Source organism: Monopterus albus, unplaced genomic scaffold (genome assembly GCF_001952655.1).
Source record: "Monopterus albus unplaced genomic scaffold, M_albus_1.0 scaffold40.1, whole genome shotgun sequence".
Lineage (NCBI taxonomy): Eukaryota > Metazoa > Chordata > Actinopteri > Synbranchiformes > Synbranchidae > Monopterus > Monopterus albus.
In genome coordinates, this window is record NW_018127920.1 from 1600905 (window position 1) to 1616715 (window position 15811).

Sequence of the window (15811 nt, forward strand, 5' to 3'; positions counted from 1 at the left end):
GCTGATTCTCTTCCCTAATTTATCTTGTAGAATAAGATAAATCTGGTGTAAAAAGCAACAATAACCTCTAGAGTCCTGAGCTTTGGAAACCCAAGCTGTGCGGTCCTCATATGAGGACGCAGGGACTCTAGAGGTTAAGGGGTGATTAGCTAATTTATAATACATTTTAATGCAGGCTTCTGTTTTATATATATATAAAAACAACAACAACACAAGGTCAGATTTTTGCCATGTAATGCAAATATCATTAATGAACAGCAACATGAACTCCATAAAAGCACAGCGAGACTTGGCACAGTGATGGTAAAACCAAACGTTTTCTAGACTGATTATAGTTACAGGTTGTTTACCATAAAGAATTGTTGTTGAATTGTGTTGTAATCCATACATTGAAGACTGACAGGTGCTTTAGCCTTATTGAGATAAATCAAGTCATTTAAAAAAGTCTTATTCAAAGGAAAAGGTTGTTTAACAGTCCTTTATCACATTTTTTTTTTTTTTTGTATGGCTCAGATGATATCTCACCCATTATTAGGCAATGTGATTAATGGTCAAAACAACACGTTAAGGTCCTGAATGATCAGATTTTCAAAATGCTCATTTTCCTCTCATGCTTTTTCTTTACTGTAGTTATTTATGAAATTTCACTCAGACTTGGATAACTTTGCATCTCTTTTTTGCTGTTGGTGTATTTAATTCCATGATACATTTACAGTAGTGGTATTTGTAGTGGGCATTGGATGTATTGAAAGGCTAGTCCCTTGAGATGCAGCATCTCATTTTCTCATAGCAGTAGAGATGGCAATTTTGAATTATCAAAACAGTTTTGATACATTTGAAGCAACCAGTGGTTTTGAAATATTTCAGTACATTTCAACACACTGGCAAACAACTGAATATAGCAGAAACAGTAAAAACATTGCTGCAGCTGTCACATTACTCATGTTTTGAAACCATATAACAAACCTTACCTTGAATTCAGGCATCTTGAACGGCATCAGTACATTTCTCGGTGTCACCATTGCCATCTCTAAGTATTAGTATGTACAGTAAGACGGATCATCACTTAAATAAAGCATCCTTCATGAAGTGGAATGAAATTTATTGGATATTTCAAACTTTTTTAACAAATAAAAAACTGAAAAATTGGGCGTGCAAAATTATTCAGCCCCCTTAAGTTAATACTTTGTAGCGCCACCTTTTGCTGCGATTACAGCTGTAAGTCGCTTGGGGTATGTCTCTATCAGTTTTGCACATCGAGAGACTGAAATTTTTGCCCATTCCTCCTTGCAAAACAGCTCGAGCTCAGTGAGGTTGGATGGAGAGCGTTTGTGAACAGCAGTTTTCAGTTCTTTCCACAGATTCTCGATTGGATTCAGGTCTGGACTTTGACTTGGCCATTCTAACACCTGGATATGTTTATTTGTGAACCATTCCATTGTAGATTTTGCTTTATGTTTTGGATCATTGTCTTGTTGGAAGACAAATCTCCGTCCCAGTCTCAGGTCTTTTGCAGACTCCATCAGGTTTCCTTCCAGAATGGTCCTGTATTTGGCTCCATCCATCTTCCCATCAATTTTAACCATCTTCCCTGTCCCTGCTGAAGAAAAGCAGGCCCAAATCATGATGCTGCCACCACCATGTTTGACAGTGGGGATGGTGTGTTCAGGGTGATGAGCTGTGTTGCTTTTACGCCAAACATAACGTTTTGCATTGTTGCCAAAAAGTTTGATTTTGGTTTCATCTGACCAGAGCACCTTCTTCCACATGTTTGGTGTGTCTCCCAGGTGGCTTGTGGCAAACTTTAAACGACACTTTTTATGGATATCTTTAAGAAATGGCTTTCTTCTTGCCACTCTTCCATAAAGGCCGGATTTGTGCAGTATACGACTGATTGTTGTCCTATGGACAGAGTCTCCGACCTCAGCTGTAGATCTCTGCAGTTAATCCCGAGTGATCATGGGCCTCTTGGCTGCCTCTCTGATCAGTCTTCTCCTTGTATGAGCTGAAAGTTTAGAGGGACGGTCAGGTCTTGGTAGATTTGCAGTGGTCTGATACTCCTTCCATTTCAATATTATTGCTTGCACAGTGCTCCTTGGGATGTTTAAAGCTTGGGAAATCTTTTTGTATCCAAATCCGGCTTTAAACTTCTCCACAACAGTATCTCGGACCTGCCTGGTGTGTTCTTTGTTCTTCATGATGCTCTCTGCGCTTTAAACGGACCTCTGAGACTATCACAGTGCAGGTGCATTTATACGGAGACTTGATTCCACACAGGTGGATTCTATTTATCATCCTTTGTCATTTAGGTCAACATTGGATCATTCAGAGATCCTCACTGAACTTCTGGAGAGAGTTTGCTGCACTGAAAGTAAAGGGGCTGAATAATTTTGCACGCCCAATTTTTCAGTTTTTTATTTGTTAAAAAAGTTTGAAATATCCAATAAATTTCGTTCCACTTCATGATTGTGTCCCACTTGTTGTTGATTCTTCACAAAAAATTACAGTTTTATAGCTTTATGTTTGAAGCCTGAAATGTGGCAAAAGGTCGCAAAGTTCAAGGGGGCCGAATACTTTCGCAAGGCACTGTACATATAGCAAAGTAAGTTGGGGTTTTTTTGTTGTTGTTATTATTGTGTGCATTTAGGCAGACAGTAATTTTATGATTTCTATAAAAATTAACTAAGCAATGTAAAACTTAAATATATGTACAGTAGTTCATAACAGCTCCTTTATTTTTGTATCTGGTCAGTCATGTGGTAAATAAGGTGGATGCAATTATAGCTTTGATTTTTGCTCTATTCAAGAACATTCATGAATATGTCTAACAGTTATGTTGCTGGCTCACCATTAATTTTGAAGTCAACATTTTATAATAACAAAAAATATTGTTTGCTCTGTGTAAATGGAGCCTTCTGTAAACACTAGTTGTTCAGCTTCAGTTGCATTTTTAACAAAAAAAAAAACCCAGAGGGCACATAAGTCATCACATCCCAGCTGTCTGACACAGCTCTTCTTGTAGGATTGCTGGTTTTGTGCACAAATACAGAACACTGAGCTACTGTAAACCAGCATGAGAAGAGCGAGACCTCACTTGTCTTCATTTGAAGTTTTGTCCAGTCTTTAAAATGTTTAATTTAAGATGAACTTTTGAATTTTGATTTTGTAAAATTTGCCAAAGCTAAAATATTCCAACCCCTGGTGTGGTCCTTATGGTAAAAATAAAAAGCAGTTTTGTTTTGTTTTTTACTTAAACTCAGCTATGCACTAAAACTCACATATACCAAATGTCAAGTCACCACAGTGACTGCAATTAGATCCTGGCATTATATTTTCAGTGAAATTTCAATAAAACAAAATCATTTGTGGCACATAATGCAACCTGTTAGGACTATTTCTAGGTTTAGAGTGATATGGAATGCATCCTGGGAAATAGGGAGCTCTAACATGTAGCTTTTTGATTCTTCATGCTACAGTTGATCACACTGGTGAGTATTGTGCCTGCTGATTTCAGTGCCCTGCTGTGGACACCTTTCATTCCTTTGAATTGTTAGCACTGAGTTTAATGCTCAGGGCATCAGTGCCACTCCAGGGCTCACCACTACCAACAGGACATGACTGAAGGGTGAATCCTATTCCATCACACGATTAAGTCAGTCTATACTTGTACAAACCCCAATTCCACTGAAGTTGGGACATTGTGTAAAACGTAAATAAAAACAGAATATAGTGACTTGCAAATCCTTTTTGACCAATATTTAATTGAATACACCACAAAGACACAGATATTTAATGTTCAAACTGATAAACTTTGTTTTTTGCAAATATTCACTCATTTTGAATTTGATGCCTGCAACACGTTCCAAAGGAGCTGGGACGGGTATTTTTTTTACCACTGTGTTACATCACTTTCCTTTAACAACACTTAAGTGTTTGGGAACTGAGGACACTAATTGTTGAAGCTTTGTAGGTGGAATTATTTCCCATTCTTGCTTGATGTATAACTTCAGTCTGGGGTCTGCGTTGTCATATTGTGCGCTTCATAATGCGCCACACATTTTCAATGGGAGACAGGTCTGGACTGCAGGCAGGCCAGTAGGGTACCCGCACTCTTTTATTATGAAGCCACGCTGTTGTAACACATGCAGAATGTGGCTTGGCATTGTCTTGCTGAAATAAGCGGGGACGTCCCTGAAAAAGACGTTGCTTGGATGGCAGCACATTTTGCTCCAAAACCTGTATGTACTTTTCAGCATTAATGGTGCCTTCATAGATGTGCAAGTTACCCACGCCATGGGCACTAACACACCCCCCCATACCATCACAGATGCTGGCTTTTGAACTTTGTGCTGATAATTATCTGGATGGTCCTTTTCCTCTTTAGCCCGGAGGACATGATGTCCATGATTTCCAAAAATAATTTGAGATGTGGACTCGTCAGACCACAGCACACGTTGTCACTTTGCATCAGTCCATCTCTGATGAACTTGGACCCAGAGAAGCTGGCGGGTAATATCCTTTACAGAATGATGTCTGTTTTTAATGTGGTGCCGCCTGAGGGATCGAAGGTCACAGGCATTCAGTGTTGGTTTACAGCCTTGCTGCTTACGTGCAGAGATTTCTCCAGATTCTCTGAATCTTTTGATGATATTATGGACTGTAGATGATGAAATACCTAAATTCCTTGCAATTGTATGTTGAGAAACGTTGTTCTTAAACTGTTGGACTATTTGCCCCAACCTTGCTTGTGAATGACTGAGCCTTTTGTGATGCTCCTTTTATACCCAATCATGACGTTCACCTGTTTCCAATAAACTTGTTCACCTCTGGAATGTTCCAAACAGGTGTCTTTGGAGCGTTCCTCAGCTTTCCCAGTCTTTTGTTGCCCCTGTCCCAGCTCTTTTGGAATGTGTTGCAGGAATCAAATTCAAAATGAGTAAGTATTTGCAAAAAAAACCTCATAAAGTTTATCAGTTTAAACATTAAATATTTTGTCTTTGTGGTGTATTCAAATATGGGTCAAAAAGGATTTGCAGGTCAATGTATTGTGTTTTTATTTACATTTTACACAGTGTCCCAACTTCATTGGAATTGGGGTTTGTACATGGTTAGTGATACTTCATGAGAAGTGAAGCCTGTCATCAAACATAACAGTCAACATAACACATTGGTTATGGCCACAAATGTGCCACCAAAGTCTCGTCCAATTTGCTGTAGTTAAATGCTAATGTTCTGTTTTTTTGTGTTAAATTGTTCATAGTCCATTATCTAGTACAGGAGTTTATTGTAGGATATGGACAGAAAACCTCATTACCATATTGAAACTTCTCAGAGAGAACAATAAAAGAAACCCTTGATAAGAGATTACATTGAACCATCAATGAACAGAAGCTAATCCACCTAAAGGGCAGGATTCACTGTGTATCTCTTGAAGTTTGACTGTCCACATTTTTGCCATTTACACATTTCCCACTCATCTTGTTCATGTTTTCTTCACATCTTCTCCTAGTTGAGTAAGTTATTCTCATTATTCCAACTTCATATGACATTTTGTGATGGTGTGTTTCTGTCTCTGTTTGGGGAGTGTGTAAACCATAATTTACTATTTTTGATATTTCCTGTATATAGGGTGCGGCTGCAGAGGCTTGATGTTACCACTTTGGTATACAGATTTTTCCACAAGTACGATTGTTAGCCAGCTCGCTGTTTACTAAATAATTTAGTGGTAATGTTATAAGTAACATTTAGTCTCAGTGAATCTCATGCTTTAATATATATATATATCCCAATTTGGGTTGCGTCAGGAAGGGCATCTGGCGTAAAACGCATGCCAAATGTATACATGTGAACAGTTGAATTGCTGCGGCGACCCCACCGGGGAACAGCCGAAAGTGGTAGTAGTAGTAGTAGTAGTAGTCTCAGTGAATCATATCAGTTTAGGATATATAAGAAAGTTGTAATCAATAACAAGCATGCAAATAATAAATGATTAGGAAATAAAAATAGCGAAACATCTGACAATTCACAGAAAGAAGCCGATTAGCTTCATAGTGCAGTTGTGGAAAATGTGTTTAGTTTCAGTTATAGCTATTCCATGGCACTCATTTCTCGTACATAACAGAGATTAGACTAGGGTGGTGGTTTGATAATAAGATGTACACAGCTATTTTGAGACCCAGGCAAAGACTATACCTTTAAAATTACAATTGCTTACCTTACAGCTCCTTTAAGCAGTATTGATTTACAGTGGTCCGCTAGGGGGCAGGATAATGTGTTCTAGCTACTGCTTGGTGTTGTGGTCATGTTTCTGACAGCCTGACTAATATAGGTCCAGTATCTGTTGGCTTTCTATTGCAGTTTTGGCCTAGATTAACTTCTGAGAAAATATCTGAATAATTAAGTGCCAGATGTCTACAGTATAACTGGCTGTATGTATGGGCTTGTTATCATGCTGCAGATTGAATTCGGGACTGGTCACACACACACCTTCCTGATGGATAAGAATCTAAACATCTAAAGTGCTTAAAACTGTACAGTATTAGTCTGAAGGTATTTTTATATGAAAACAGGGAGCACCCGAGTATAACAGACATCACAGTCACGTGAGTCTTATGTGTCATACTGTATAGGGGTTGGACATTAAAAGAGCACTTGTACTATTATACAATGGAGTGTATTTGTGAAGCAGGTAACAATGAAGCTGAGGTTTTGGTTCAAGTCTCAAACATTTCCAAGCCTGTAGTGTGTGTGTGTGTGGTATTTATTTACTGGCTGCATTACAGACCATGGACAAATTAACAGAAACCTTAAAATAAATCTCTAAGTATCAGGTGTATCGGTTCAAGTGAGTGGTAGTTTTTAGGTGCATAGCTTTGTCTCCTATATATCATTTATTCATTTTGGTGAACATATCCTTATAAACAGCAGTTATTACATCCATATTGCAAGGTATTCAGGTTATTTTATCTACAATAGTTATTTATTTGCAGATTCTGTAGTTGGAAAAAGCAGCCTCTCATGTACTGATAAAAAAAAAACACATTTACTCAAGTATTGTACTTAAATATAATTTTAAGATACTGTACTTTTTAAACTTGTCTTTACATCTTGTCCATCTTTGTACTTTTACTCTACTGCAAGAATGATTTAACACTATCAATGAGGTAATACTGCAGAATATGCTCCTTCACTTAAGTTGTGGTTTTTTAACAGTGTATTGTTCATAGTTTTATAGTCACTTCTACTTAAACCATTGATGGTTGGCCACAAGGGGGCTGAGAAATATCAAAAATAGGTTTAACACTTGCACATCTAACACATATCACCATTGTATAAAGCTATAAGGATAATGGGCAAACAGTTGTCTTTACTCTGCTTTTACATCTGCTTTTGTCTTCATTGACCCCTGGAAAAAATAAGTAGTTATTCATCTTTCTGTATGCACTACTGTTCACAAGTCACATTGTAATGCTGTCTGTCTGCTGAGCAGAACAGATAGAGTTCAGTATGTTTATCAGAGTTGATGTACTGTCTACAGGGGCCTGTTCTGCTGAATTTGGTATTAATAATCCAATATGCCACTGAGAAATGGCAAATAAGGCTGCAGCAAGCAGTTGTTTTCATGACCAATTATTCTATCAGAAAATTGTAAGAAATGGCAAGTCACTTTTTGCTTCCAGTCTAATTGGCCAATTAGCTAATTGTTGCAGCACATTACAAATGTCGGTAGTATAGTTTTTTGGTGTATAGTTATCATTTAATCAGCAGGAGATGTACAAGAACCAAAGGTTTCAGGTCCTGCCTTGTTTTCTAGCCATGCCAGGAATGTAACTGTTTTTGACTTTTTCTGCAGGTGCCAGAATTGAAGAGTTTCTTTATGAAAAGTTGGACAGGAAGGCACCTTCCAGAGTTACCAATGCAGAACTGCTGGGTCAATATATGCAGGATGCAGCTAAGGAGTTTGGTCCTGGAACTCCATATGGTATGTATACAAACGTGCTGCAAGGGAACAGGAATCAAGTGACACTGTGTCTCTGCTTACATGCATGTAACTTGTAAGGTGTAAATGAATGCAGAACCCATTCCAGTTGGAATGTGTAGCACTGGCCAGACAACATCTGGAGGTGGTTTGGCCCGCAGTCCTAGTGGCTCTCACTCAAGTGTGAACACATTAATGTACAAGACTACCAAAAATGCCACTGACATTGCCATTTGACCACTAGTGTGGTTTTTGCAGTTTCTGTACAGTTTAGTTTGATGCCGCCTACTGGTTCACGTTTTATAATGCAACTGAATGTCAGGAACTACCACATTTGTGTTGAGAATTTGGGCATTGTGTCCAGCTGTTCAACATACCTGGCCAATAAAGCTGGCTCTGATTCTATTTAAAGTGAATTTTAGTTGAAGGTGTTGGATTGACCAGTAGTAATGAGAATTGTATATCTGTGTATTCTCCACAATACACAGATATACAATCATATAACCATCAAAAGTCAGCTTAAAAGGCACAGTTTTAGTTGATGTAAAAAATAAAAAGCAGAAGCAGCCACGCAGAATCAAAATGGCAATTTATTCCACAGCTTTGATGCCCTGACAGCAAATGAACGAGCAGCCTTGGTTGCGAATTTAGGCTTAGTAACTGAAGTTTCTTTTTCTGTCGATCAGGATGTGTGTTAAAAGCAAAAATGCTCACTGTTTTGTATGGAGCAAGATGTGTAGTAGTATAAGACTGTACAGCCTCTAAATCTAAAATCTGTACAGTTATTTTAATAACAGCCTATTTTTTTTCTCTAAGTAGAAACATGTATTAATGTCTGAAGTGTAACACCATAATTCGTATATAAAAGATGGATGATCACCACTTACTTCAATATGCAAAGTCGAAGCCAAAATATCATGACTATGGCAGCTGCTGTTTTGCCTTTTTGCAACCAGATTACACGCAGTCGTAGCCAGAAGTGGAGTGACGGCATCGGACCACTAATCCAAGCTGTCAAATCAACTGAACTACACCTCTTTTTATATCATCAAATGCCTTATTAAACACTAACGGAGGAAAATGACCACTTGTACACAAATCAGTGTGGTAATATCTATCACAAATGACAGAAATCACCTTTTGGGAATGATGTATTTGAATTGTACTTTGAGTTTTCATTTTGGCTTATGTCTCATCCACTAACATGGAAGTAGATTTATAACCTATACTTCTGTATAGGTTATAAATTGTGCCCCTTTGGCTTCACTTCTGGGAACTGCCAGGCTGTCCACCTTTATATACAGTCAGCGTGCATCACACACTGTTGTGCCATCTGTGTTTGGGGTTTGTCTCATTGCAAGGCACAGGCACAGACATAGACTAGAGTATCTTCAGAAGACATGCTAAAGCTTGGGATGGATTTGAAATGAAGACTGGTGAATGGATCTACTGTTTCTTGCAGGCAGTGCTTTGATGAAGGTGGGGGAATGTGAGAGAAGATTAGGCACAGCAGAGAGGGAGTTCCTCCAGACATCAGCCATCAGTTTTCTTACCCCCCTCAGGAACTTTCTGGAAGGAGACTGGAGGACCATTTCAGTGAGTCTGAAACATTACATTCACTTTACTGTTACTGGTAGAATGACCATTCACTGAATTTAAGATGCTTCTTCTTGACGTTACCAATTCAGACTTGCGTTGAAGGCATTAGTATCATGCTAACTGTGCTGCAGATACATAGTTCTATGGCTGCAGTTGTTAGTCAACGTTCAGATTATAGTTTATCCAAGGCATATATGAAAATGGGATTGAAACATTTTATAATGAATGATTTGATCAGTTATGATATAAGTTGTGTTGCCTAAGTAATGGGAAGATGAGCGGATGGGCCACTGACTAATCTGTTAGAGAATTTCTTATATTCCCAATATGTTCATCTTTGGAAACTTTAGTATCTTCGCTATTTCCATTAAATAAAAGAAAGTTCTGTGGCTCTGAACAACACCTTTCTGCTCAGTATGAGTTGTTAAACATAGACCCACCAGATGGCCTGGCACAGTGTGAAGCTGGATTTATATTTCTGCACTAAGGGTTTTATGGCATATCTACGGAGCCTGTAGCCCACATACACCTCTAGCTGTGGCAGTTACAGCGATGCCTCCTGGAGCCTACATGGTTGGGCTGCTTGTGTTTTCCTCCACAAGTCTCTAATGCTGGTGAAAATGTATTAAACACTAGTAGCTTCAAAAATGTTTAAAAATAATATATTGAATGAGTATAAGAAATTAGTGTAGCATGCGCTTGTGTTTATGGATATTACATGAATTTTATTTATTTTAGCTTTTATTTTAGGGACGTTGCACAGAACTCCACAGAACAAAGCAAAATGATCAGTCAACACAGCTTATTAAAACATTAAATCACAATACACATAAAACCTCGATAAACAAGCGGAGAGGAGTTAATATCAACCAGATAAGAGTCAAACAAGCAAAAACGACAGGGCAAAAGGGGTTTAACTGACTATGAGGGCGGGTCTGGTTGCTTCTTGGCCAAATTTTAAGATTACATGTGAAAGAGTGGCATTTTTATATGGTAATTTTTTATACCATTGTGTCATATATTTAATGAAAGGGTGTTCCAGAACTGGGAAGCTTGTGTTATAAATGTCCCCTCTTAATCTAGATGTAGTTAAACTGTCCCCTCCATGCTTCTGAGATAGAGATGTGTTAAGTGGGGGAAGGTCAAGGTTCTAATCCTTTCAGTATTTTGTACATTAGACAAACATTATGAGAATTAAGGAGATTTTCCCATCAAAGGAGACCATATCTGGGTTGTATATTACAGCGATGATAACTTCTGGGTTTATTATCCTAAACCTTAAGTTCATAGGCGCATTGTATAGACTTTACTGTTGTATCCCTGGTAAGACGCCAAGTGGTTAAACACTATGTGTGGTAAAATCATAACATAAAAATATATCTTGGTTGTTTAAGGTGTCAAATATTTTCAAATATGATCACACAAACCAGTTGAGGAATAGTTTTTATCTCGGGGCTATAACAGGGTAATACTTGTCCTGAACAGACTAGCTAATGTGCAATTCAACGTTTTGGGCCTTATAGTTATGATTAGATGTGTATTTTAAAGTCAGATTTGGAGTTGTTTTATGCAGACTTATTATTATTTAATGTTTAGTGTATCTGTAAAGTTACCGCTCTGTATGCAGTTGTGTACAAGTCTTTTCATCTGCTGTTTTCAACCCTTTTATATTGTGTAAGATGTTCTTGCTGCCTTTTACAGTATCTCTCTGATGCACCAGGAATCAACTACAACGTCAAATAAAGATCTGTGTATTGTTGATAGTAAACATAACATTAAGGAACATGAAAAACTACTCAGTAGTCTTTTCCTATACAGTAACACATATTAAGCAAAGACTTCTCCATTGCAATCTGTATGTACACCACAGTCAACGCTCTCCTAGTGAATGAAACAACTTAAACCTCTTGTTCAATAAACACAAGTTTGAGTGATACCAGGATGTAACTCAAGTAATATTATGTCCTAGTCCACCATCATTCTTTAGTACAGAGGGAATGAAAGAATGATGACACAGTTACTCTGGGTAGTATACAGTAAATACATATGTCCAGCTTTAGAGGTTGAAAATGTAACGTGCTGTTAAAATACTACATTTCACAACCTACAGCCCACAAGTCAAACGTTATTAGTAATGAGAAATGAAGCCTTTTCCCTGTAAAATGTATACAGTACTCGCCAGTCGGTATGTTTGGAAGCCTACTTATGCCATGCCAGGTTGTGAACCAGTACTATACCAGAGCTTGAATGGTTGTGGTTACTCAGTTAAACTCAACTACTGCCTGAATGTGTCATTGTATGTGTCTACTCCAGAAAGAACGACGTCTTCTGGAGAATCTCCGTCTGGACCTGGACGCCTGTAAAACACGTCTGAAAAAGGCCAAGGTGGCCGAGGCTAAAGCTTCGGTGAGTCTTTTAGCGCCTCCCAGCCACAGCCCCATCTCTGTACCCATTCCCATAATCATTCAAATGTAGTAAAAAGCTTGGTGGTGCTGGCATTAACCACGACTAACTGTCTTGTATTCACAACATTTGCAGTGCGAGGGTGAAGTGAGTATTAAAGATATTTTTAGAGACTTTAAGTATCGTGCACAAGTGGAGTTATTTTACCTTTCTCACTTGCTTTGAATTTAGTTTCTGTGTCATTCAGCTACTGGTGGCAAGAAACTATTAAGCTTTTTAAATCATTCTAATCACTGAAAAATGTCTTTAACCTTAAGTTGACATTTTACTGATAAAGCCTTAAATTGTAGCATATTAAACAATATGATGGAAACTTAAAACCAGTCACTGTATGGGGTTAGAGTGACTGGTTAGAATGTTTTATTCTATGAGCCACTTCTTCAGGGAGCCACTTTTGAGAACAGCTTACTGGAGATCCAATGGCTCATTAAACAACATGCATCACAACTGAACTCTCTGCTGAAGGGATCTGTGCACTATTATTTGGTCAGATCAGATCTGTGTGCTCAGATCATTTTGGTTCATTTGTTTTTAGAATCGAATTATCCATGAAAGTCTTTAATTGAAAAAGCATATCTCTACTGAACGCTGACTTCATACCGATATCTGCTACAAGCTGAGATTTTTGTGCTCTGTGAATGCAGATTCATTGAATAATTGTCTCTATAACTGCCATAACTAAACGTGACAAGACAAATGACTAAAGCTTTAAGTGCAGAATTAATTGGAAAATACAGATGAACAGGTTTAAAATTACTGGACATTCAAAAGTACTGTATGTGCGTCAGTGCATTTGGTATTTTATTTGTTGTCTAGTAGAATAATGTGAATGGCTGCTATAAAGATTTGGAAGGCATTGGCACTCAAAACTATTTTTCCTTTGTTTTCTCCTTTAGAAAATAGTTAGAAATCCATTAGGACCTTTAATTCAAGACAAGCACCACTCTTTATTCTTCAAAATCAAGAGAGCCATCTTTGTCCCATCTAGACAAACTAGTTTCATTTCAGTGTTTTTCCCCATTGTTTTAGAAAACCCAGTTTTATTCACTCCAGTTTCCAGACTGACAATATGATGTCCTGCCAGTAGGTGGGTGTGCAACACTGACAGCTGTGGGCCCAAAGACTCTGTACTTATGTCTCACTTGAATTTTTACATCATTGTCAATGCACAGAAATCACTTTAAGCTTTCATCTTTGTCACATTCCTGAAAAATGAGGTCCTAATGGATTATATTCTTCTCCCATTCACCATGACTGAGGAATGGATGTCAGAAGCATTTCTGCTTTTTTTTGTTTGTTTGTTTGTTTTAAACTTGTCTTTGTTTCACTGCTGGACAGAATAAAAAAGTCTGACTTTAATCAGAACAGTATGATGGTGACAGTGCCATGCATTTTGCTGACTGACGAAGTCAGACTTTTGTAACCTATGTGCATGATAAACTACAGCTGACTAGCCTTCAGCCTAGCAATATCAATGATTAGCCCCATTGTAGGTGAATTAACAAATTACTCACAGTTTCAGAGGTGTTGGAGAGGATGTTTACATACACTTATGTTGTATCACCTGTCTTCTGCTTTTATGTGCTTGAGACACACCTAATGTAAAATTGCGTAGGCAGATATTACCTGTTGGCGCTCTCTCTCTCCACTTTGAAGTTGACAGGGTTGACATATACTGGTGCTTTCACACAAAGACTAAATTGCACAACTTTTTTTGAACAGTTAAAAAAAAATAAGGTCAGGTATTTCTGGCTTTTCCCTCTAGGAACCTTTAGATTAGAGGTGAACTGAAATATATTTGACTTTAATATCAAATCTCATATGACACCTTTCATTGAAGTTGGTGGGATTCAAAGTGCTTTACAGATAAAAAAAAAAAAAAAAACAATATGCAGAAGAAGGACTAAAAAGACACTAGATTAAAAAAAACAAAATACAATTAAAATAACTAGTAATTAGAATTACCACTTTGCAGTTGTATGCCTCTGCCAAGCAGTTAAATTCACGGTAATGGGACAGTTGTGGGGTCAACAATCTTGTCCTGTGACCACCAAGATCTAAGCAGTTCAAATTATGAAGAAATTTCCCTAAGGTGTTCCTGATGGGCCAGATGGGTGGATGGACAACCTGAAAGCATAATGCCTCCAGCCACAGCTGGGGCTGGTGTGGAGCCATAATTAATAAATAATGATGGTTAAAAGTTCTAATCAAAGCCAAACTGAAGAAGTACATTTTAAGCTTATGTTTAAAACCATCAGCACTTTCAGCTGTTCTCAGATTCTTGGGCAGACTGTTGTCTGGAGTAGTTGTTTGGAGCATAAAAAGTAAACGGTTTGTCACCAAAATGTTTTGTCCTGCACATTGGAACAACTAAAGACTAAGATGCCCTCCTAGTTCCTACATCCAAGTGTTTGGTAAGTGGGACGGTGCAATGAAATGATTTTGTCTGAGAGGAAAACAATGTAAAGACTTTAAAAAGAAAAGTGTAACGTGTTCTCTGCCTCTCGTCCTGGTCAGCACTCGGGCAGCAGAGTTCTGAATCCATTGTATTTAAATTGCAACATGAAATAATGCATTTACAGGATAAAGGACATAACATAGAAGATGAGACAACAGACATTAACAAAGGGATTATTAAATTAAGGTGTGTGTGAAAGTGTGTAGTGTGGGTGTATCCATCTCTTTGCAAACTGATATTCAGTACATACTAAAGAAAAATAAAATTTAAATAAATAAATTGAGAAATTTAGTGGGGAGGTTAATCTAAAAAAAAAAAGTGTGAGATGAGACAACAGACATTAACAAAGGGATTATTAAATTAAGGTGTGTGTGAAAGTGTGTAGTGTGGGTGTATCCATCTCTTTGCAAACTGATATTCAGTACATACTAAAGAAAAATAAAATTTAAATAAATAAATTGAGAAATTTAGTGGGGAGGTTAATCTAAAAAAAAAAAGTGTGAGGTGTTAAATCAATAAAAGAACAGGAGAGTATTGGTGATGCCCCCTCCCTGAACCACCAGCACCACTTGTGGAGCTCTGGAGCAGCTCAGCAGGGTGAGGTCGTCCAGGGCAGCAGGACAGCAGCGTTCTTGTGTTATGGTTAAGTTCAACCTTTCCCTTTGTTTTACTGTTGGTTTATGTTAATAATTGATTGTTGGGACAAACAGCTTGGTGTCGGCCCTGGACCTTGAAAGACCTGACTCAATGTGTGGTGTGTTCCCCTCCTAAACAACTCCCAAACCCTGAGGAGGGAGCTTGTCTAAGAGGGTGTCGTCAGTCCAGTGACGCTATATGCAGTTAAGGAAAGGAAGCAGTGACCTAGCCTTCCTCCCCCATGCTGTGCCCCCCCAGAGAAACCCCAAGAGTGACCCCAGATTGCATGCCCCAGCTGCTGAGGACAAGGTGGAGCATCGCCTAATACAATTCCTGGTTTGTTAATAGTGGAGAAAGATGAATGGGTAAATACATCAGTTTAATAGAAAATGGATGATTGTAATAATAAAATAAAAGTAAAAAAAAAACTAATAAAGCAGTTTTGATCATATAAATACAATATATACACATGCATACAGATAAAACAAAAATAAATGAAAATAATTCAGTAAATGATTAGAAAGAGAGGAAAGAGAAAAAAGAAAGGAAGAAGGGGGGGTAGGTTATATTCTCTGTTAATCTAGTTTGATTGATCAGTGTGACCTACTCAAAACAGTAGCATGGACAATGAGCACTAAAAACAGTAACAATAGTGAAATAAAAAGCCACTTCTTATA

The 15811-nt window shown here is 37.9% G+C and overlaps 1 protein-coding gene and 1 long non-coding RNA gene across 8 annotated transcripts in view; one reads left to right on the forward strand and one right to left on the reverse strand.

Annotated features, from left to right (window-relative positions):
• Positions 1 to 5309, reverse strand: part of LOC109959656 (uncharacterized) — a 7220-nt gene extending 1911 nt beyond the window's left edge. Inside the window, exons 1-2 of the long non-coding RNA XR_002274868.1 lie at positions 5300 to 5309; positions 1485 to 1488 (exon numbers count right to left, since the gene is read on the reverse strand). This is a non-coding gene — a long non-coding RNA (uncharacterized LOC109959656). The remainder of the gene's footprint in view (positions 1 to 1484; positions 1489 to 5299) is intronic.
• LOC109959655 (endophilin-B2-like) overlaps positions 1 to 15811 on the forward strand; it is a 33847-nt gene that overhangs the window by 1221 nt on the left and 16815 nt on the right. For 5 of the 7 annotated variants that reach the window (XM_020599187.1, XM_020599180.1, XM_020599184.1 and 2 more), the window contains exons 3-6: positions 3477 to 3488; positions 7853 to 7981; positions 9441 to 9574; positions 11891 to 11983. In XM_020599187.1, the coding sequence (XP_020454843.1) occupies positions 3477 to 3488; positions 7853 to 7981; positions 9441 to 9574; positions 11891 to 11983 (368 nt within the window). The remainder of the gene's footprint in view (positions 1 to 3476; positions 3489 to 7852; positions 7982 to 9440; positions 9575 to 11890; positions 11984 to 15811) is intronic. The other 2 variants (XM_020599182.1, XM_020599186.1) reach the window with 1 other exon arrangement.